This window comes from Cupressus sempervirens, chromosome 3, assembly GCF_028749045.1.
Source record: "Cupressus sempervirens isolate cs-2001-9-10 chromosome 3, ASM2874904v1, whole genome shotgun sequence".
Classification (NCBI taxonomy): domain Eukaryota; kingdom Viridiplantae; phylum Streptophyta; class Pinopsida; order Cupressales; family Cupressaceae; genus Cupressus; species Cupressus sempervirens.
This window is the reverse complement of record NC_143120.1, coordinates 260,537,718-260,561,089: the sequence shown is the minus strand read 5'-3', so window position 1 is coordinate 260,561,089 and position 23,372 is coordinate 260,537,718. Positions and strand designations below refer to the sequence as shown.

The window sequence follows — 23,372 nt, the reverse complement described above, 5'->3', positions numbered from 1 at the left end:
AAATGGCAAGTAAAACTTGTTTTCAAGAGTCGAATAATTAATTCTCAGATTGTAAATTTTACCTTTTTGTTCCTTCTAATTTTATATTTAAACTTACCAAAAAAATTATAATTTAACAAAATAGTACTTACTTTCAATATTCATATTAAATTTAAAAACATAAACTATTTAAATTTCTCTCCCCAAATTTTTTGGATTTCCAATAACTTCCTGATATATTAAAAACATAGGCCTAAGTAATTGAGAATATTTCTCCTTTGGTTTGCTGAGACTTCCCAATAAAGATATTTCCTTCTATGTTCTATAAATGTGTTTGTATGTGTCTTGTTTGTGTGTGTGTGTGTATGTATATATATGTATGAACTATGATGTATACATATACACATACATACATGTGTGTTGAGAGAGAAAATTGGCACATAACTTTTGCTTATCTCAGTGCCACAAAATTGAGATTAGGATTCATGTTTAGAAACCAAAATAATAAACATGAAGAGAAAAGAAGTCTGTCTTTGGAAAGAGGATATGTAATAGAGAATAAACTGTACGTGGTTGCAAACCATTTAGTGTAAATATATAAATTTCTAATATATTGTTTATAAGGAAACAGACCTTGTAAAGTTGTTCTTTAATTGCTGCACCAACGACACCTGTATAGAACGCTGCAATATTTACTGATATAAATGGTAGGAAGGATCTAGGCCGCCGGTAAGGCTCTACCAGGATCCACAGATAATTCTTTTGCCACTGAGTATGTAGCCTATTTGCATATGCTCGCCAAAGCCATTCTGTCCTGAGCCATCTGTCACAAGAAAAATCATACATACCACAAAATCCAGGTTAGCACAAAACATCAAAAAAATATGACTACTATTTTACTCAAAAGCTCAATCCAATAATGAATAATAAAAATAAACAACTCCAAAGTACAAGAAGACCCAAAATACTTAACATGAACAATAAGGAACTTTGTACCTTTTGATACGTTCTGGCATGCGTTCAGGCATATGTTCTGCCATATTTAAATTGCTTGTTATGGACAAATTCTTCAATATATCTGCCAATGACAAATCATAGCAATCAATCATATGAAAATCTTAGACCCAAAAATTCGATAAGTTGTTTCTTGTGATTTAAAAAAGATAGCATGGTGTCATTTCCTAATATAAATTCAAAACAGCCCTCAATTAAAAGAACCGAAACTAAAGCAAGACATGCAACAAAATTATGTAAAATACATGCTAGTTTGGATTTAGGAATGACAAAAGAAAGCTTTAGAAATAAGTTGAAAGAGCTTCTTGGATTCTTCTGTTAAGAGATACTTGTAAACTGTGTCATAGCATAAGCATAAGAGGATCATGACACTAGAGAGAGTGGATGGGATGAGTTGCAGGGAACATGTAATGGAGATCAACCATAAGCTCATAGAAGACACCAGATAAGATAAGGTAAATTTATTAATGTCCACCAAAAGACCATAAAAGGTCAAAGGGACTGCTGAACAAAAGAGAAAAGGTCAGTCCAAAGCAAAGTCATTGGGCCAACAAATGGCTTAGCTACAAGGGGACACTTACTTGCCTTCAATCAGTAATCCAGGAAATGCCTATTTACAAGTTCTCTATTCTTGTTGTCCCCTGTTCCATTTGGAAAGATATTGACAAAATTCCTTTGGAATGGTACTAAAGACTAAAGGAAATTTAGATGCAACAACTTAACCAAAAGTTGCTAGTGATCTTGACCTTAGATGTGTTGAGCTCAGGTAAATATCCACCCCCACTTCTCTCTTTGGAAAAATGATGACAAGTAAGTACTTTGGCTGGATTAATACGAATGATATATGCAGATATCCTTTGGATGGCAGCAGTTCTCTAGCTTGGCAAGTTTTAAAGCTTGGCTCCAAATCGGTTAAAGATGGACTTTTCCGGAATGTTGGAAAGGGTGACAAGGCACTATTTTGGACTGATGCCTAGAATCAACATCCTCCAATCATTGAGGAACATCCAATTAAGCGTCCTATCATTGATGCTCTTGAATGAAGGGGTTTGACAATGGTTAGGAGCTACTTAAAAAGTTGTCAAAGTCAGAATTACAGATAAGCAATTTAAAAATCTCCATGAATGGCTCATACCTATTCCTCCCAAGATTGTTGGCATTATTAAGGGCAATTTGTCTAACCACATTCTCATTGGTAGTGAATAAGAAATTGAAATTGCATGGGGATCTGGAGGATTAGGTACTTACACAGTTAAAGCCAGGTATGAGACTCTCGTTGCTGCCCTTCTCCTGCCTCTTCTAGTCTAGATTGGTCTAAGATCTGGCAGCCAAAAGGGTGGTCCAATGTCAATATTTTTGCTCGGTTGTTTATGCACAAAGATATTCTCAGTTCTGAAAAAAAAAGTTGCAGAGGGGTTATAGGTTCCTCAAGATGTGTCTTATGTAACTCGCAGGAGGAAACTTTTACCCTCTTGATGTTTGAGTGTTCCTTTACTTGTGAAATTTAGAAAACATGGTTCTCTTCTTTTAAATTAAAATTTTGGAGCCAAAATGTGTTGGAGATATAGCTTCGGGAGAGATCTTTCTCCCATTTTGAAATATATAAATAGTCTATTTTTTATTAAAGTCATCAAAGGATCCTCAATTTGATGGGACAAGACATTGGAGGGTCAAAAGTCGAGACAACGTTTCACTTTGTAACGGCAAGACAATGAAAGGTCAAGGCAATGTTTTATATTCTTCAAGAAGGAATTCGCTGATACAGATAGACATTATTTGATGAGTGACTGTATCAAAGGGGTATTTCATTTATTGTCTATAGATCATAGGGATGATAATCATTGCTTCAGTTTTGGCCTACTTTTGGTTATATTGTAAATTTGTTTACTGCTCTTTCATTGGTAAAACGATTCTTGCGTGGCAGGGTTTTCTCCCCTCATGTTGGATGGTTTTCCCAGGATAAATTGTAGCTTCTTTTGTTCATTTATTTGTTTGTTGTTTATCTTATTTCTGATATGAAAAACCAACATGGTATCAGAGGATATACAATCTGGGGAGAGCAGGGGTAGATAATAATGGATCCTCATTGAACTCTTTAGGTTTTCCCAATGTTCAGATTTATTGAAATTGATAAAATTGTTGATGCTTTAACAAATTCTGAAGACGAAAACCTTGAAGTATTTAGCAGGAGAGCTGGACAGAAACCTAGTTTCAAAGAAGGGTAATTCCTGACGGAATCTACATTTGGGCAAAATTGAGTAATTAAATATTTCTGGTATGTCATTTAATATTTGTATCTGATGTGGTAAATGAGGATCAGTTTCATATAATAGAAAGCTGGGTGCCTGTCTGCTCAGTCCAATTTCATATTGAAAAATATCTAGTCGTCCCATTCAGATTTTCTATAGTTGGTGAATAAATATTAGGAGAACTGGAAATAAAGTGTTGGGTTGTGGAAATGATTCATAAAAATAATAAGTTTATGATGAATGACTAATACATTGCTATAAAGTATTAGGCCCCTTAATTTTTTGAAATAAAAGTGTTGTTGGAGAAATCATGAATTATGACTTTGTCGTATATGCCCTGGTTGTGAGAAATAGCAAGTCCCTTTATATTCAAGTACATTATTTTGAACATAGAATTTGTTCATCCAAGCATACTCTTATATGGGAATACCTTCAAGAAATAGGGGACGACCCATCTTTACAATATAGAAGGAAAATAATATTCGAGAGGGTGCAAATAACAAAAAGACAATTGATTCATTATGCGATCTAATATTTGGTTTTAAATACCTGTGAAATATTCGTTGGGCATTGTTTACCGTACAAGGTAAACGGATAGTTATTGCATTAAGAGATTAGAATGTAACACAGAACAGATAGCACTTTATTCATATAAGCATGGTATACAATCACGAGTACAATGATGCTTCATAGTTCAATTCAAACAATATACATATATCTTCTGAAGGGGTGACTCAACTGTCACGCAACCTTTTGGACACTAACTAATCCCGTCGGCTATAGTATAGTTTTTACTGACAACATCATCCCCCCTAAAAGAAAAGTCGTCTCTGGACGACAAAATAGAGACAACTAAACTACTAAGTACATCAAGACAAAACTAAGAAGAAGAAGGGTGCATCCCTAGTGAAGCGGGTGTAGTAACTGTCCTCTATGCCCGTAACTTGTTCAGCTGTGCCCACAACTCGTGCACCTACTGTGTCTGAGTGTTCAGATTCACCTTAGCCTGCATCTAAATCTCTAAGGCTCTCTTCATCATCTCAGCTATGTTTTGGAGCTCCACCTGTTTTGCATCCGACTCCATCTGTAGCCAACTGTTGGCTTGCTTCGCATCCTCCAACTGAGATACGAATGTTGCCTTCTCTAACTCTCTCTCAGCAATGAGTCTTGCCCGCTCTATCTCCCAAGCTAACTGTTGCGTGGCCAAACTAGCTTCTACTGTAGCTAATTTGGTAGCTATCTCCTCCTGAGCCCTCTTTGCTGCTACCTAATCTACCTCACTCCATGGTGCATAGTACGCATCCCGATACACCTATACTATCTCTCGCGTTAGGTTCTCAACTTTCCTCTATACTACAAGCTCCTTGGTAGTCCACTCCTGCCGCATCTTTGGGGTCTTTGTGTTTGGCCATCCTCGTGCCTCGAAGCATACTGAAAAGGTCGTTGGGCAACTAACTCACATGAAGGATAGAACCTGCTCCAACTCCTGCACCACTATCTCCAATGCACGTGTCTGTGCTAAAATCACTAATTGGCGACCTCAAGTCACCATGTCTACCAAGTATGCCTCTACATCCTTCCCTATGGCTATCGAGGGATGTGGGTTGCATCGTGACCATCGTTGTCTCTATTGCTTCTAACATCCTCTCAGCAATACTTCCCATCAGAGGTGGAGGTGGTAGCTCAACTGCAATGGTAGGATGACTCTCCTCCTCCGATGGAGCTATAGGATCCATCATGAGAGATACATCTCTCATAGGCAAGAGGGTGTTAGATGTCAGCGCTATTGGTCTGATGTTGGACCTTCGACTCAAGTACGCACTCAAGTCCTGCTCACTCAAGTCATGTGCTGCAATACCCTCACTGGTAGCCAATAATGCATTATCTATAGTGGCCACTACATCGAACCCAACTACCTCCAGTCTAACCTGAGGTGCCCTCTAAGTCAAGAACCTCCTGTGCTAGTATCTCCATCACCTCGTTTGGCAAGGTTGTAGGCGATGATGGGTGGGACTCTGTCTGAACTATAGCTACAGCCTCCACAACAGTCGGGGTCCTTGCAAGTACTAGCTAAGCTGCAACTGTGACAGGGGTCATCACTACAGGCTGTCTGGGCTATCCAAAACTTGGAATGTGTGCATTGTGTGCACCCATAGGGGCCAAATGTGTTGTTGTCGAGAGTGCAGGTCGTGGGAATAGAAACAGTGTCACGGTAATGACTTCAACCTCTTCGTCATCCTCCACATCCTCTTCCTCTTCGTCAGCCTCATTATCGTCAAATGATGTCTCCTGTCGGCTGCAATCTGTATTCCCATGCTCCGATCCAGCCTCCAACTCTTGTCTGGGTCGTTTCTGCCCGACCGTGACCTTCTGCCTACCTGGTGTGTCTAAGTGTCTCCACTACATGATGGGGGGCTCACCTGGCACTTGCGGGCTAGGCTTGACCCCCAGCCTATCAAGGGGAATCATCTGCATTCTCGCATCCAGGAATAATCCAATATCATAGTGGGGCACGTAGAATGTCCTATGCTCTAGTGTCATGAACTCGTATATTCGTTCTACCAATAATGTTGCCCAATCGTACACTCTCGTTCATGATCCCATTCTTCATTGCTACCTGCAAAAAGGAGATATTAGACACGCAGCTCGATCCCATGAACCTACTCTTAACCAGGTCCATGAGGCAACACCAATGTCCTTCCTGGATATTAGACTTGTTCAGTCCTCTACCTTTTGAAGTGTCCATCAATGCTTCTTTTTCTGCCTGAGACAGTTCACCACACACAAGGTCTATTAGATGCGCCTTCACCTCTCGACTTAACTTCTTTGGTTTGCTATTAATTTTCCTGCCTCCCTGTGCATGGCCCAGTATGCCGAATACCCTAGTGAAGTCTTGTGCCCTGAAGAAGATGACCAAGTCTTGCCCGAGATAGGAAAAAGAACTAGTTCTGGAGAACCGGTCATAGGTCTCTACCATTGTGCGCAAAAAGCTCTCATAATCACGAATGCAAAAAACTGGCATTCGTATAGCCCACTCTACCTACGCCTTTCTGATGCTATTCTTCACCAAATGGTTCGCAAGAGCATCCTGCCACCATTTCCTGTAGTCAATTCCATTCAGGCCTTCGAAAGAAATGTTTTGTGGTGGGAGTTGCACTGTTGCAGCCGTTGCTTATGCTGCTTGTTTGCCCTTCTTTTTGCTTGTGCCTCCTACAACATCAACACCTGAGGGTAATGTCGTCACATTTCGATTCATCTTCATGCTGGTAGCGGAATCCTCCTCCAATCTCTTCTTCCAGGCTCTCTCCCCAACCAACTCCAAAACTGTCTCTTCTTTTGTCTTTTTGTTTGCAAAGAAACAGTTAGGGCATTTTGCTTCAACTCTGCCACGCCCCTCCGGGACGCTCTTGTCCGCTATATTTGTATGGCTCCTTTGCCAGCCACAATACGGCACCTTTGCCAGCCACAGTACGGCACCTCTTGATCTTGAGAGTCCGTACAATCTACGTGCTTCTTACAAACTTTGTAAGTGAACAACTTCCTTTCCACCGAATAGAACTATGGCCTATCTGCTAGCCTTGCCAAGAATCTCCATAGTCATTATGTTTCCACCAACCTTCCGATCAAACTGAACTTTTTGTGTTGACCATATTACATTTTAACTTTGACCTTGGCTTGTATTTGGATGCAAATGAGAATGGACTACTGTGGTCCTATTCCCTCTTGCCCAATCCGTATGATCATACAATCATCACAATCTATCCCCTGTTGCTTGCAATCAATGTTTTCACCTGTCGTACGGTACTCACAATCATGCATTGGACATTGGTCTCTACCATACGATCTTAACTCGTGACAAACCAATCTCCAAAGCCATACAGTGATTTCTCCTTCCCGTTGAATGTTGTTTTAGCTAGTCGTACTATGTACTTGGTAGCTATAGGTATTTCAAAACTTTGCTTTCCGAGTATTCTCCCTTGTGGTCGTATGGCTCTACAATGTACACCTTCTCTTGTTTACTGTTTGTTCAAGCCGTACAGTCTCTGTTCTCTTCACTGTCTACTAGAAACCGTATAGTGATGTTCCTAACCTTTCCTTGTTTCGTCTTCTGCAAGGTCGTACGCTAGCTTTTCCTTCACTATACACTCGTGACCGTACGGTCTCTTCTTTCTTCCCTCGTTGGTCTACTCTAATGTCTTTGGGTATTGTATGACCTCCTTAAGGTCATGTTACAGAACAACATGTGTGTTTGTTACTAGCCGTATGGCCCAAACCCCTGTGACTTGTTTTTCAATAACCGTAAGGTGCTCTTGCTTTCTTTCCGTAATGCGCTTGCTTCCCTTCCACAATGTTTGTACATTGATTCCATTCTAGAGTGTCTGTTTGATTGATTTCGCTCCATACGGTGACCTTTTCCTCTGTTGTTGTGATGCACTCTCCAGATATAGCCATACGGTTTGTCTCCTTTTGGCGATTTGATTCTTTTATACTTGCTTATGTTCGTCTATCTTTTTCCCCTTTTCCTCACCTATGACTTGACATAGTTCTACCTTTCTTGTTATTATTATTATTATTATTATTATTATTATTATATATATATATATATTTTTTTTTTTTTTTTTTTTTTTTTTATCTATTTACTTATTTACCATTATTATTAAATATTTATATTTCAGCTGAATCGTTCGTCCCAGTTTCATTATTTCCCTGAGCTTCATTCCTTTCCTGATAGATTTTTAACTTCCTTCCCGTCCAACATCCACAATTTAATTGCTCCGTTATCGCCCACTTCACGAATCTTGTATGGCCCAACCCACTTCACCTTAAATTTGCCAAGTTTGATTTCATTACACCCGTTATATTTTAACACTAGTCCTGGCTGGAACCTATTCAGTTTTAGATGCTTGTCGTGCCATGCTTTGTGCCTAAGTTGCAAAAGCTGTCGCCCATTGTGCTTGTAATCTTCGCTCATCAAGACTATTCAAGTTATACAGCCTCTCCCTTAGACTCTTCATGTCTCCTAGTTTTTTTTCAATCGCTATTCACAAACTCGGTACCATGAACTCTGCTGGTAATACAACCTCCTGACCATACATTAACTGAAACAGAGCATGTCCCGTGGTAACTTTGTAAGAGGTACGGTATGCCCATAACGCCGATGGCAACTTTTCCTCCCAATCTTCGCCTTCAACTACACAAGATTTGAAAATTACTGCAACCAAGATTTTATTTGTAGATTTTGCCTACCCGTTCGCTATTGGGTAATATGGGCTCGACAGGGAGTGGTAGATTTTAAATTCCATGGTGAGTAGTCAGATGACATGGTTGACAAAATGTCCTCCACCGTCACTTGTCAATTGTATTGGGCTTTCGTACCTTGTAATGATCTTCTCGTAGATAAATTTCGTCATGCTCAGTGCAGAGTTGTATGGTAAGGCTCATGCCTCCACCCACTTAGTAAGGTACTCAGTTGCTACAACAATGTATCTACATCTTTGGGCTTTTCTCACCTTCAAAGGTCCAACAAAGTCCAGTCCCCACCGTTCAAACAGTTCCTGCGCATGTGAGGGGTTTAGGGGTATGAAATCTCTCTTCAATGGTTTCCCGGCTCTCTAGCATGTATCACACCCAACGACCCACTCCCTGGCGTTGCTATACACGATCGGCCACCATAGCCCTCCAAGCAATATCTTCCATGCAGTTGTCTGGCCCCATGTGTCCGCCTGCAGGCCCTTTGTGTGCTTCCTTTAGTACTCTCACTATTTCCTCTTCAAGAACACATCGCCGGAGGATTTGGTCAGGTCCCATCTTGTACAATTGTTCGTTGATCAATTGAAATCTTCGACTTCTCAGAATGAGTTTTCGTCTTTCATTTGGTTGCATTTCCCTAGGGAACTAACCTGTTGAAAGGTACTCTCCAATATTTGCATACCATGATGGTAGTACGGCGATCTGAAACAATTGTGCAATCGGAAAGTCATCATTAACTCCCTCTAGAGGTACTCCCGACTTGATCCTGGATAGATGATCCGCGCTCACGTGGCTTTTCCTGGGCTCTACCACAATTTTAAATGTTAATTCTTGCAGGAGAAGTAACCATTTGCTTATCCGTCCTTGAACGATCGATTTATTCACCAAGTATAGCAAGGCATGATGGTCTATGTAGAACACGAATGGGGTCCCCAGTAAGTAGTGCCTAAACTTTTGTACGACGTATACCATTCATTCCAAGAGCCTCCTGCTCCGTCGTGTTGTAGTTCTTTTCTAGTTCTGACAACAGTCTACTTGCAAAGTACACTGGGTGGTCTAATCCTTGATCACCTGTCGGCACCAGTATTGCTCCAATTGCTAAATTTGACGCATCAACATGTACATGGAACTCCTTGTCCCAATTTGAGTAAACTAGAATAGGTGTTGTGGCTAGTCATGTTTTCAATCCCTGAAAGGCTTCATCCTATTATGTTCCCCATTTGTAGGGTTCCCCTTTGCAAATTAGCTTGTTGAGAGGGTAAGATATTTTGGTGAAGTTTTTAATGAACCTCTAGTAATACCCTATATGACCTAGGAATGATTTTACTTCGGTCACATCTGTCGATGGTAGCATTTCCAAAATCACTCAAACCTTATCCGTATGTCTTTAATCCCGCCTTACACACAATGTGTCCCAAGAGTTTTCCCTGAGGCACCATAAATTTGTGCTTCTTAGGGTTTAGTGCTAGTCGTACCCATCTGCATCTTTCCATACATTCCTTGAGTGTGGTCAGATTTTTGTCCTCCGTACTGAAAACTGACCACTCGTCCAAGAACGATTTGAAGTTTCCTACTAACATCTTGTCGAAGATGTGCAGGATGATTCTTTGAAATGTTGTTGGGGTATTACCCAAACCGAACAACATCCTGTTGTAGGCGTACACTCCATCTTCCACCACAAAGGTTGTTTTGAGCTTATCTTCTTCCACGATGGATATCTGGTTTTAACTAGAAAATCCATCCATGAATGAGTATATTTCATGCCCGGCAACTTTCTCCAAAATACTGTCAGTAAACAGTATTGGGAATGGATCCTTAATTGTTACTGCATTCAAATAGAGAAAGTCTACGCATATCCTTATTTGAGTGGTGTCATTTTTTAGTGATATCACAATTGGGATACCCACTCACTTGTCTATACCCGACAGATAATGCCTGCGTCAAGCATTCGGTCAATCTCGTTCGTGACCCATGCGGCATAGTTTTTGTTCACGCAGTATGGTCGCTTCCGTACGAGTACTGCACCTTGTATTAGTGCGATGCGATGGACACACCTCTGATTCCCTTTAGTTTTTCATTTTATAATCCTTCATAGAATGTATATTACTTCAATTCCCAACATTCAATATCTATTAGTTTAGTTTCTTTACTTTCTCTACTCTTATGGTTTTGTAGTTCAACTCTCTTAGGTATAATTGTTTTTTAATCCTCCCAAATTTTATTTATCATCCATGTCATTTTCAAAGAGTTGCAAAGCTTCATAATCACGATCCTTTTAATAAGTCAAAACCCTTCATAATCACAATCTTTTGGAGAAGTCATAACACTTCATAATCAAAATCCTTTGCAAAGTCACAACACTTCATAATCACAATACTACCAAAAAGTCACAACCTTTCATAATCAAAATCTTTTTGAAAAGTCACAACTCTTCATAGTTAAAATATTTTTGAAGAGTCACAACCGTTCATAAATACAACCCTTTCTAAGAGTCACATCCTTTCATCATTGAAAATATTTGAAAAAGTCACTTGTTTTCTTCTCATTCCTCTTCTAATAATCCTTCTTTAACACCTCTCTTCTTCTCTTCTTCCTTACTCTTTAAAATGAACTCTCCTCCCTTTTATACCTTAATTTTAAAGAGTCACATCTTTTTATTACATCTCGACTTTTTATTAAATTTAGTTAATTTATATTATATTATTTCTTACTTATCTATTTTGTATTTATTATCATTTTTTATTAAATCTTATTTAGAAAGATAACATACTTTCTACAATATTATTTTCTATTTAATTTTATTTATTTATTTATTCATATTAAATTTATTATTATTTAATTGTTTTAAATATTATACTACATATTATTTTATTGATAATATATTATATATGTAATTTCTTATTTCTTATTTCTATACTTGAATTTGATTTTCTTATCATTTATTTAATTATTATTTAAATTATATTTTTAAATGGGGACATGATAGTTTGGGACTCATTGAACATGAGCCTCACAGCAAACCGCTCGTTGCACCAATTCCCTTGGTTGTTTGCACAAGCGTTTCTAGTGCAAACAAGGCAACGAGAGGAAATCGAGTGGGAACAGCGCAGGTAGCAAACCCTCTGAAACTTCCTGGAGCACAACCATCAAGAATCTAAGGAACGTGACGAAAACCATCGGAGGTCTAACCCATGTGCCATAGGCCATGGGAATACGAGTGAAATGTGAGAAGTGTAAGTGAAAAGAGCACTAAACTCTATAACAGTCACATAGACAACCCACGACGATGTACGGAGAATATACATAAATAAAAGTGTTATTTTTATACGAGTTGTTTCAAATTCACGAATGAGAAGTATATATGCCAAATACACTAAATAAATATAGAAATAGAAGGGAACAAATCGATGTCATACACACCAAACACCAAGCCCTAATTCTTGCACAGCAAACCGAATGAAGACAAAGGTTAAAGCAACTCGCTGAAGGGTACCATGAAGGTGTCACGAAGGGTGACCACGAGGGTGTTGTAGGAGGTGCAATAACTAAAGGGGAACAGTTCAATTCACCAAAACACCGGCAAGCAAGTAGTGAGGAACTTTTGGAGAAAACACGGTAGAGATTGGGTTTGATTGAAGAGACACATGAACAATTCTTAAACCTATCCAACACACCTCGAACAGAGGGAAACCGAGGCAGAAACACCCAAAGTGAAGGGGAAGAGAAAGCGAAGGAAGCCAAAGACACTAAGGCAGCAAAAAGCGTCCGAAGGACATTGCATGGTGGTCAGGGAAACCTTCCACGATCTAATCCTAGTGGTTTGGGAACACAACAAGTTGGTTCAGGACATAAGAGAAGAATCATGTCACATAAACAAAAACTACCCAAGTTTACTGGTGACGGGAAGGAAGATCCTGTCAGACATTGTTGTACATGCAAAATTATCTGGGCAACGAATGGGGTGATCGATAAATATGAATGGGTTCAACAATTTCCTGCAACCCTATGGGGTGTTGCCATCGACTGGTATTCAGACATGGACAAAACAAAAATAGATTCATGGGACTATCTCAAGAAAGAATTCCAAGCAGAATTTAAACTGCTTAGGATGATAATGAGATTGTCACAGAGATCTACAGTGCTAAGCAAGGGAAGAAGGAAATTGTCCGAGCATACAATAGAAGGTTGAAGGAATTGCTCGAGAAGATGGAAACCCAACCAACGGATGAATTGAAGAAGAGATGGTTTGTCGACAGATTGAACGCATCTTTGAGAAGAAAAATGAGGATTGTACTGCCAACATCGTACAATGATGCGTATGACAGAGCTATGAATTTGGAAAGCAAAAGTAAAACATTAAAGAAGAAGAAAAGCAAGTCATCTGAGAGTGACGAATCCTCAAACGAGGATAGTAGCAGCAATTATGAATCTAATAAAAAGGTACAAGAATTACAAAAGGATATGGAACACATGATGCGGGAGTTCAAAACAATGAAAGGAGGCGCAGGGCGGAATGACGAAGAAGAAATGTGGTGCACGGAGTGCAAAGAAAGCGGGCGCACAAAAGGAGCGTGTCCAAAAAAGTCATTATGTGACATCTGCCAAGTGACGGGCCATTCCACCAACGATTGTCCGTATGACTTAAAGACGAGAGGGCCATAAGTGCTTTTCACCCAGGAACAACCATCTACCTCTGGGGCAGCCACCGCAAACCAGCAAACAAACAATGCGTCATCTAGCAGGTTCCAAAATGACCGACGAGGTGGAAGAGGAGGTAATGAGAACAGAAGTCAGATACAATATCACTCGAAGGGCCAACCGATGATCCAGTGTCAAGCATGCAGCCAGTGGGGCAACTTCACCAAAGACTGCGAGGAAAATGACACATTGCAGAAGTTGTGCCGATGGTGTGGTCTTGGAGATCATGAAGAAGCCAATTGCCCGAAGCCTTGAGTGAACCTACTCAACATTGAAGACGAAGAAGTACTAGCAGTCACTCGTAATCAAGCGAAACAAGTCGTGTACCCTGATCCCTGTATAGAGAAGCAAAGAGTACGGGAGATGGAGGAAATAGAGAAGGCAATGAAAGCGAAGGGGGATTCACGTGTAGCTACAAGTACCTCCGAACGAACAAAGGTCGATAATAACATACTAGGGTGGATATTGCAAATGGAGGTTCCAATTAATGTACAAGACTTTCTCCACAGATTACCCCAATTGAAGACGACATTACTGAATACGTACACCATACAACCAAGTACCAGCACCACACAACAGCCTGCCATTCTGAGAGGATCAGCAGTAGACCCTATGTTACTCGCGTTGAACAATGGACAGTGGTCATGGAGATGGGTATCCTCGGGACAATCCTCACCGATACCATAGTTGATGGTGGGTCAGGGGTAAATGCGCTTCTGGAGGAGATGTGGAAGAAACTTAGGAAGCCTACCCTGTGGCCCCCCACCTTCAACTTACTGAAACTTAGGAACCCTACCCATGGAATCAAACCTCTCGGAACATTGATGGCTCAGCCAGTCACCATTGGAAGCCAACCATTTGTGCTAGATTTCGTCGTGATTCCATTGAAAAAGAAGGGGTATGATGTCATTCTCAGAAGGGGATAGCTAGTAGTAGCAAGGGCAAACAACAATTAGAAGAAAAACACGATGGCTGGGAGCAACAAGGGCAAACCACAATTGGAAGAAAAACACGCTTTCATTGGAGAGCGGCGGAAGGAAGTTCGTTATTGACCTTCAGACACAAATGGTGAGTGAGGAGATGGCTTCAAAATTTGAATCCAATGAAGAGTCTAGTGGAAGGGACGAGGGAAGAGACCGAATGGAGCCTAATGATGGTGGTGTGCTGGAACTTGAAAGATGTTCAGACGATGACTTGGATTCCTTAAACGGATTCTTCCACAGGCAAACGGAAGATTACGAGTTATTTTTGAGTTGCAATATGCTAGGAGTGGAAAGAATGAATGAAGAAGAGCATGAGGTGTTTCTTTCGGAGTTTAGGGAGTACAAAGGAGAAGCCCAGGAGAATGAAAGTCCTCACAACTTTGACGCAAGGAAACCAATCAAGTATGAAGACTCATCCGTACAGGTCATGAATCTCGAGGACGAAGAGAATCTGCACAACATATTGGTTGGCGATGATTGGGATCTTGTGTTGAAGGCAGCAGCATTCAAAATCTTCATGGAGTACAAAGATGTGTTTGCCTGGAGTTGCAAGGACCTAAAGGGTGTACCACCAGAGTTGTGCGTACACCGTATACCCCTAGTGCCTGGCGCTGTACCTGTGCGGAAGAGACCGTATAGGATGAAGAAGAATTGTGCACCTAGGGTTGATAAGAGATACATCGCATGTTGGAGGCAGGAATAATATTTAGAGTGGAGACAAGGGAATGGGTCTCGCCCATTGTGATATCGTTAAAGGAGGCAAACCAGATTAGGATCTATGTCAATTATCATTGCTTGAATATTATCACTATAAAAGACCCCTTCCCTATCCCGTTCACAGATTCAATACTTGAAGAAGTTGCTAGACACAAAATGTACTCATTTATGGACGGGTTCTCTAGTTATAACCAGATATCAATAGTGGATGAGGATAAGTTGAAGACCACTTTTGTGGTAGAGGATGGCGTCTATGCATCTAACCGAATGCCCTTCGGTTTGTGCAATGCGCCAGCAACCTTCCAAAGAATAATTCTTCATATCTTTGATCCATAGGGAACTTTCGTGCATTCTTGGATGATTGGTCTATCATCAGTGGACAAGACATGCATTTGGCAACAATTGGCGAGTGCATGGAAAGGTGTTGTCAAACTAGGCTTGTGCTAAACCCAAAGTGTAGATTTGTGGTACCCCACGATAAGCCTTTGGGGCACATTGTATGTAAGACAGTACTCAAAACTGATCCAAACAAGATACACGTGATAGTGGAGATGGAAGTGTCGATTGACGTCAATGGAGGCAAATCCTTTTTAGGACACATTGGATATTACAAGAGGCTCATAAAGAACTTTGCTCAATTTTCATGCCCCCTCGACAAACTAACAAGAAAAGGGGAACCCTATGTTTGGGGTATAGAGTAAGAAACCTCCTTTAAGGAATTGAAGACGAGATTGCTAGGGGCACCAATTCTGGCATACCCGAACTATGCTAAAGAGTTTCACGTGCACGTGGACGCTTCTAACTTTACAATTGGCGCAATACTTCCACAGACGGGTGATCATCGTCTGGATCATCCTATCTATTTTGCTAGCAGATTGTTGTCAAGGGTGGAGAAGAACTACAGCACAAAGGAGGGGGAGGCTCTAGGAATGGTGTATGTCGTGCAAAAGTTCAGACATTATTTGTTGGCAACACCCTTCACATTCTCACCAAGCGTTGATGTACTTAGTAAACAAACCCATCATTCAAGGGAGGGTGAACAGATTGGTTGTTGCTTCAGGAGTTTACATTCACCATCATGGTACAATAGGGGAAGAGCCATGTTATAGCTGATCAACTATCTCAAATCAGGTCGGGGGAGCCACCGAAAGGAGTGGTATTCTGTATAGCCATCCTTCCGGAGTGGTACAAAAGCATCGGCAAATATCTACCCACTTCACAGTTCCCCAGGGAGATGCCACTAGGAAAACGATGGAAGTTGGTATTAAGGAGCAGAACATTTTCACTGATTAATGGTTTGTTGTACAAAATGGGACCAGATCAAGTATTGAGAAGATGTGTCATAGAGGAGGAAGTACAAAGTGTCTTTTGGGCAGCCCACAAAGGCTTGGTAGGAGGGCATATGGGACTGAACAAGACGGCAAGGAAAGTACTCCTGGCAGGGCTATGGTGGCCTACACTATACAATGATGCCAGAGAGTGGGTGGTCAGCTGTGCAACTTGTTAGCGCGCAGGTAAACCCTTGAAACAGGATTTTATGCCGCTCAATCCATCACATGCCCAAGAGTTGTTTGAATGGTGGGGTTTAGATTTCGTGGGGCCCCTCAAGCCAAGTAGGGCTCGGAGATGTCATTACGTTGTGGTAGCAACCAAGTATCTAACGAGTGGGTGGAAGCACAAGCATTACCCAACATCTCGGCCATAAGCACGGCGAAGTTTATTTATGAGCAGATCATCACGCGTTACAGCATCCCTATTCAGTTGACCAATGATAGGGGAGGTCACTTTGTCAATCATGTGATTTGACTGCTCACGATCGAGTTCAAAAAAATTCACTCTTTGTCAAGCCCATATTATCTAAGGGCCAATGGTCAGGCAGAGGCAACGAGCAAAATCCTAGTGTTGGTCATCTACAAGTCATGCAAGGTGGAGCTAGCCGATTGGAAAGAGAAGCTGCCATCAGCACTTTGGGCATACCGCACAACCTACAAAGTCACAACAGGACAAATGCTATTCCAACTAATGTTTGAGCAAGAAGCAGTAGTGCAAGCAAAATTTAAGGTTCCAAGCCTTCGAATAGGGATTGAAAATAGACTTGGCGATATGGAAAGCCTTCGAGAGAGATTGTATAGGCTGAACAAGCTAGACGAACAAAGGTTGACAGCACAATAGGCAACGGAGGTAGCACAAACTCATCATAAAGCGTGGAATGATAAATATTTGAAGTAGACAAGATTTTAGCGTGGACAATACAATGGGCGTAATGAGATTAAACTTGGGAAGTTCAAGGTGAAAAAATTAGGACCCTACAAAATACGAGAAGTTGGCAACAATGGAGCCATTAAGCTATGGACTCTCGATGGACAAGAGATAGCTGATCTAGTTAATGGTTCAAAATTGAAGATCTACCATCATAGGAACCAGGGTAGTAGAGTTAACACCAGTCGTCCAGAAGAGGGGAACACTTAAAAAATTATATATATATATATATATATATATATATATATATATATATATATATATATATATATATATATATATATATATATATATATATATATATATATATGTAAAAAAAAACAGAGCAAGCAGAAGTCACTACACGGTGACTATCACCACAAGGTGAGGTCACAGTCAGCAAAGACCACCGTCATCGTCCATAGGAAAAAAATCATCGCACACTGGAGAAGTAAGCAAGATCATCGCACAAACTCGTCGCCACACAAAGAGTCTAAGTTACTACACGACATGGGGAGGTAGCCACCACAAGGGTTTAGGGCAATAAATAATGCCACACGAAAGAAACCATACCACGCATTAAAGACACTGCACAATTGAAGTTATCACACGTTGGGAACAGACCACACAGAGACACCGCATGGTCACTCACATGGAAATATATTGACAAGGAGAATAGAGCCAACACAATGCAATAGCATAGAGCCAACACATAAGACGTGCACGAATATTGAGGAGAAGAACGAATTACGCATGCTAGGCAAGACCATTGTTCAATGGAGGGAGAAGCACACATAGCAAAGTCATAAAAGACTGCACAATGTAGGGGAGACCGCTAAGTCTCACACCACGAGTTAACAAGAATCAGTTACAAATTTCTTTCCTCATACGAAACAACAAAAGAGGGATGGTAATGGACTCAGCCGGAAAGCGAACCGTTTCCTGGAGAGCAAAGTTACATACAGACTTGCCTAGTTCGAGTTCCCAAATGACCAAGAACGCTCAAATTTTTCCTTCAGGCATAAGAGTTCCAGGCAGTATGGACAAAGGTAAAAAGTCGACAAGACCGAGAGCGTCTACAACCCTTGCCAAAGAGCATGTGACGCCACAAACAATAATGTTCGAAGGTTTGAATGGTTTGGATTGTCGGAGGTGGTGATTCGAGAGTGCGGCAACACTAAACAACCAAGTTATTAAAGATAACCTGAGGCATGCACAAGTGCAATGGATGACACCAGATGTCGTTATTCTACATCAAAGATTTTAAAGGCCCTCTCCGAGCAATGATTAAGACCTTCGATAGCATCTCCATGAAGAGCACAATATCATACATGGACCACTTGGTAGTAGTTTCTTTCACACTAGCAAAATTTAAGTGATTTTTTGGCTTACTGGCAAAAGGGCATAAAGTGGAGTTGAAGGCAAAGAAATTGAGGCCAGAGTTGAAAGATTTCTACATTCGGCTAATCTGTCGAGACGAACTCACATGGGCAGAGAGAGAGTTGCTTAACAAGGCTTCACAGAACAGGGAGTTAAAGCGATCATTTATCAAAGATGGGCATTGGAGATACTTGATGGACTTGGTCAAAAGTCGGCTAACAAGCGCTAGCCAAGCGTATGGCATTTCATTTCACCAGGTCTCCCTCATGAATAACTTGTTGGAAGGGTTTATGATTGGGAAAAATTATTGTAGGAGCGCATGTACGAATTCATGACCCTTTAGCACAGGACGTTCTACATGCCGCACCATGTGATCGGATTTCTTATGGATGTCATGATCAATCAGGTGTCGCACAACATTTTGGTCAGAGAGGTCAAAGTAGTACCCATGGTACCACACGAGCCTCCAATTATGAGATGGTGATATTTGGACACACCAGCTGGCAAAAAGTAGCACAAAAGAAGTCCAGACAGGAGGCAGAGGCCAGCTTAGGTACAGGGAATATGGATAGCGGGCGCTAGGAGGCAGAGACCAACTTAGGTACAGGGAATACGGATAGCAAGCACCAAGAGATGTTTGAGGTTGAGAATGAGATAGAAGAGGACGAACATGAGGAGGTCGAGGTGATTTTAGCAACCCCACTATTATTTCCACGGCCCATGTAGTCTAGCACGGCTCATTTGGCACCCATTTTCGCCAATGCCCTTATCTCGGCATTTGGTCAAGTTAGAGCGGCGATAGATATGACTCAACCAACAGTGACGACAACAAGGGTTTCGACGGTGGTCGAGACAACAGTGATAGAGACCACTCCTATGACAGTATCGACCACAACCACGAAGAGCATTGTAGCAGTTTCCAATATGCCTCAAACAGTCAAAGGTTTGGTTGGGCATGGGATAGGAGTCGGGGAGATTGGAGGTGGATCACAGGAGCAGGGTCGACTAGAGCTAATTGGGTCGGACGTTGTGGTGATTGTGGATACCGCATTATTAGCTGCTCCAGTCAGAGGTAGTCTTGGGGTCAGCATAAATGTGAGTATTCCAGAGCAAGAACATCATGCACCACTGCGATAGAGCAGTTCGTTGAGCCGAGCGAGTGCATACCTGGCATAGTGACTACTTCCCCCTGTAGCACTAGGACCTTCCATTCAATGCTACAGGACTTTCCACTCAGTCCCCTATGAGGGAGGACCTCCACCTGAAGGTTATGTTGTTGGACAATGTTGTCCCCGAAGACATCATAACACCTTTGCTAAGCGAGATGGGAGAATAGAGTAGAGTAGCACCAAAAGGGGAAGTAGAGACTATGGTACAAGTAGAAGACGAAAGGCCAGCAGATGATAGGAGGGATGTGGATGTCCATACATACCTCTGTGCTATGACTGAAGTTATGGATAGAGACAGGTTGCTTGCAAAGGAGGTGCTTGCAGCATAACGAGAGGAGAAGGCTAGGGAAGAGGCTCGGGTAGCAATAGAGAAATTTCAAAAGGAGATGGCTACCCGACTAGCCACTCAACAGACCGCTTGGGAAGCGGAGCGCGCAATACTGATAGCACAACTAAAGGCAGCCATGCAGGGTAAGAGTGCGGTGGAACAGCAACTGGCAGAGGCAATGAAGGAAAAGGAGGTTGAAAGGTAGCATATGAGGAGGCTGAATTATACGAAGTCACATTGATGCTAAAAGAGGTAGTCAAGGAGAATTCAGAAATATGAATAGATCGGGACATTCGCACTCAGCAGGTGTACCAGTTGCAAAGGAAACTAAACACTTCTATGTCCCAACCAGCAGCACATGCAAGTACATTCAACCCTAAAAAATATAGACTTCTGCTGCAACCAAGAAATCGCAAGATCAAAACCCTTAACCAAGCTTGTAAATTCCACCAAAAATCCTCAAAGACGGACCACAAAAGTTTCATAAAATACCTCTAACAATTTTTATTTCTAAAAATTAAAAAGCAAATTTCTATAAAAAAATCCAAAACAAAAGAGGCTCGAATTTTCTTTGAAAAATCCGCCAATTTTTATGAAAGCCCATTGACCTGCTCTGATACCATGTTATGATAAATCGATGTTGTTGTTGTTGTATTAAACAAAGGAGATAAAAGCTCCTTATATAGATTAGCATAGACAATGTTTCTAATAGAAACAATCGTGAACTAAAGATAGAAATAGAAACTACCTAATAAACTAAAGACTAACTAAGATGACCATTAAAGAAACATTATAATATTTTAATACCATAGTGGATGTCATGTTGAGTGATTTCATGATGTTATCATATTAAGAGATTCCGTGATAAAAATCTTTTCCACAAATGGGTATATCCATTGTGGGTGTCATGTTGCAAGATTCTTTGACATGGATATTTGGAAAGATATCTCCCTAGCTAAGAGGGAGAGTTCGAGATATAGCTTCATAGGATATCTATCTACCAATTTTAAATATATAAATAATCCTTTTTTTATCAAAGTCATCAAAGGGTGCTCAATTTGAAGGGACGAGACATTGAAGAGTCAAGGGTCAAGACAATGAAGGATCAAGACAAAGAAGGGCCTTCACTTTGTAACGGAAAGACAATGAAGGGTCAAGAAAATGTTTTATATTCTTCAAGAAGAAATTTGCTGATACAGATGGACATTCGTTGCCGAGTGATTGTATCAAAGGGGTATTTCATTTACCATCTATAGATCATAGGGATGATGATCATTGCTTCAGTTTTGGCCCAGTTTTGAGCATATTGTAAATCTGTTTACTGCTCTTTCATTAATAAAATGATTCCTGTGTGGCTGGGTTTTTTCCCCTCAAGTTGAAGGATTTTCTCAGGATAAATTACTGTGTATTTTGTTCATTTATTTTGTCTGCTGTTTTTCTTATTTTTGATATGAAAAGCCAAAAAAATGCAGCACCATGGAAAAGTTGAAAAGACAAAGATTCAATTACAAAATGGCAAGTGTTGGTTGGAACTTGGCACCTTGGTCTTAACTTTATTTGGTGGCAAATCTGGCTTGAACATAAGTGTCATCTTTTCAAGGAGACTTCTTGCTCTGTTGGTGTTGTTTGGCATACCATATGGATTAAAGTTACTAAGACTGTTATGGCTCATGAAACTCCTAATCCTATGCAGGTAGATACTCATTGTGATGGGAGATCTAGAATAAATGTGAGCCATGAAAACAGAAGACAGAGTCTGCCACCTAATGACTGGGTGAAAATCAATACTAACAATACTGCTAAAGGTAATCTGGTGATTGCTGGTACAGCATTTGTTTGCAGGGATAACAAGGGCACCCTTTTACGCTGGCAACTGCAGGGTCTAGGAAAGGCCACCAACAATGAGGCTGAAGCTTTAGTCATCCTCTATGCTTCTCTCTGGGGTGTTAGTCAGGGACGTATTGAAGTTATTGTTGAATCTGATTCCCACATTCCTGTTGGAGCTTTTGATTGTATGAGGAACTTCTCTATTACCTCTTGGCACTTGCAGCAGATCATTTCCCAAGTGAAGGATTTGTAAAGGAGCAGTCCTGATTTTATTCCAGTTTATACCAGACATGATCAAAACCACTTGGTAGATTATCTTTTCAAAACTAGGCATGACATAGACTAAGATGTAAATAGGAACGTGACTATGAGCTACAAGATTGACTATATAGGTCAAGTAAAGGATCACTTGCAAAATCTTGTCCTAGAAACTTAGTCATTCCGCCTGGGGCTTGCGCTGGCTGCCTTGCTGCTGTGTGCTTCCCCTGTTCTATGCTTCCAGCGTTCTGGCCTTGTTTTGCCAGCTGCTAAGTCTGTAACTTCTTGATTTTTTAAATTTATTTTCAAATCTTTCCTGGACATACAACTGTTGACATTAAGGTCAATTTGTCTATTAGTTACTTAACACTTAGTCAATTGGTTTCATTGCAACCAAACTCTACAGTTGCTACCGAGCTGATCATTCTTCTAGCAATGTTAACCAACTGTATCAGTTGCTGCCGAGCTAAATAGTCAGTCAGATTGCAGTTCATGTCGAGCTTCATGGTGTCTACCGAGCATCTGAGACAGATTACAATGCCTGTCGAGTTCTACAACGTCTACCGAGCTTTAGATGCAAAGCACAAAGTTAACCGAGCTTTGTAGTGTTAACCAAGTACATCAGTGTCTACCGAGCTCGCAGTGTTAACGAAGAGAATCCAGTGTTGACCCAAGCGTTGCAGTGTCAACCGAGGCTTTCGGGTATCTACCGAGTTTCTTAGTGTTCACCAAGTCATACAGTGCTAACTGAGTTCCTGCTACTCAAAGTGATCACTATGGATCAAGCTTCAACTTCAACCAAGTGCCAGAGTTTGCCGAGTGTCAAAACATCACTGAGTTTGTCTTCAGAACCCGAGTTACAACAATGGGCCGACGTTGTGAATTATGATGAATTTGGTATTGTAGCCAACTCCAGCAAGTAATTAATTGGATTGGTATATATGTAATGAATTGTATCATATCCAAATATATTAAGTAATGAGTATGTAAAGAAATAAGAAGCAGATGAGTGCGAATTGAAGAAGGCTACAAGTAGTATATGGTATAGTAGAGACTTATCTATCACAGTCAAGTGATCATTGCAATTCAAGGAATCTCATTCAGCAAATCAAAGTTGCAGATCAGAGATCAGCCACTGATTCATCCTAAGGTGCATCAGTCAAATCCTTTAACTGGATGGACTTAATAGTCTTTTGCTAAATCTCCTAACAGAGTGCATACTTCACTATATGTTTGTAAATCCTTTTAAAGAGGTTGACCTAACAGTCCTTATTGCTCCTAA

The 23,372-nt window shown here is 40.8% G+C and overlaps 1 protein-coding gene across 4 annotated transcripts in view; it reads right to left on the bottom strand.

Annotated features, from left to right (window-relative positions):
- The window catches only part of EMB2752 (embryo defective 2752), a 103,082-nt gene that overhangs the window by 68,119 nt on the left and 11,591 nt on the right, over positions 1–23,372 (bottom strand). For 2 of the 4 annotated variants that reach the window (XM_089819361.1, XM_089819358.1), the window contains exons 2-4: positions 2,242–2,314; positions 976–1,057; positions 613–802 (exon numbers count right to left, since the gene is read on the bottom strand). In XM_089819361.1, coding sequence (XP_089675487.1) covers positions 613–802; positions 976–1,019 — 234 coding nt within the window. In that variant the 5' untranslated portion in view covers positions 1,020–1,057; positions 2,242–2,314. The remainder of the gene's footprint in view (positions 1–612; positions 803–975; positions 1,058–2,241; positions 2,315–23,372) is intronic. The other 2 variants (XM_089819360.1, XM_089819357.1) reach the window with 1 other exon arrangement.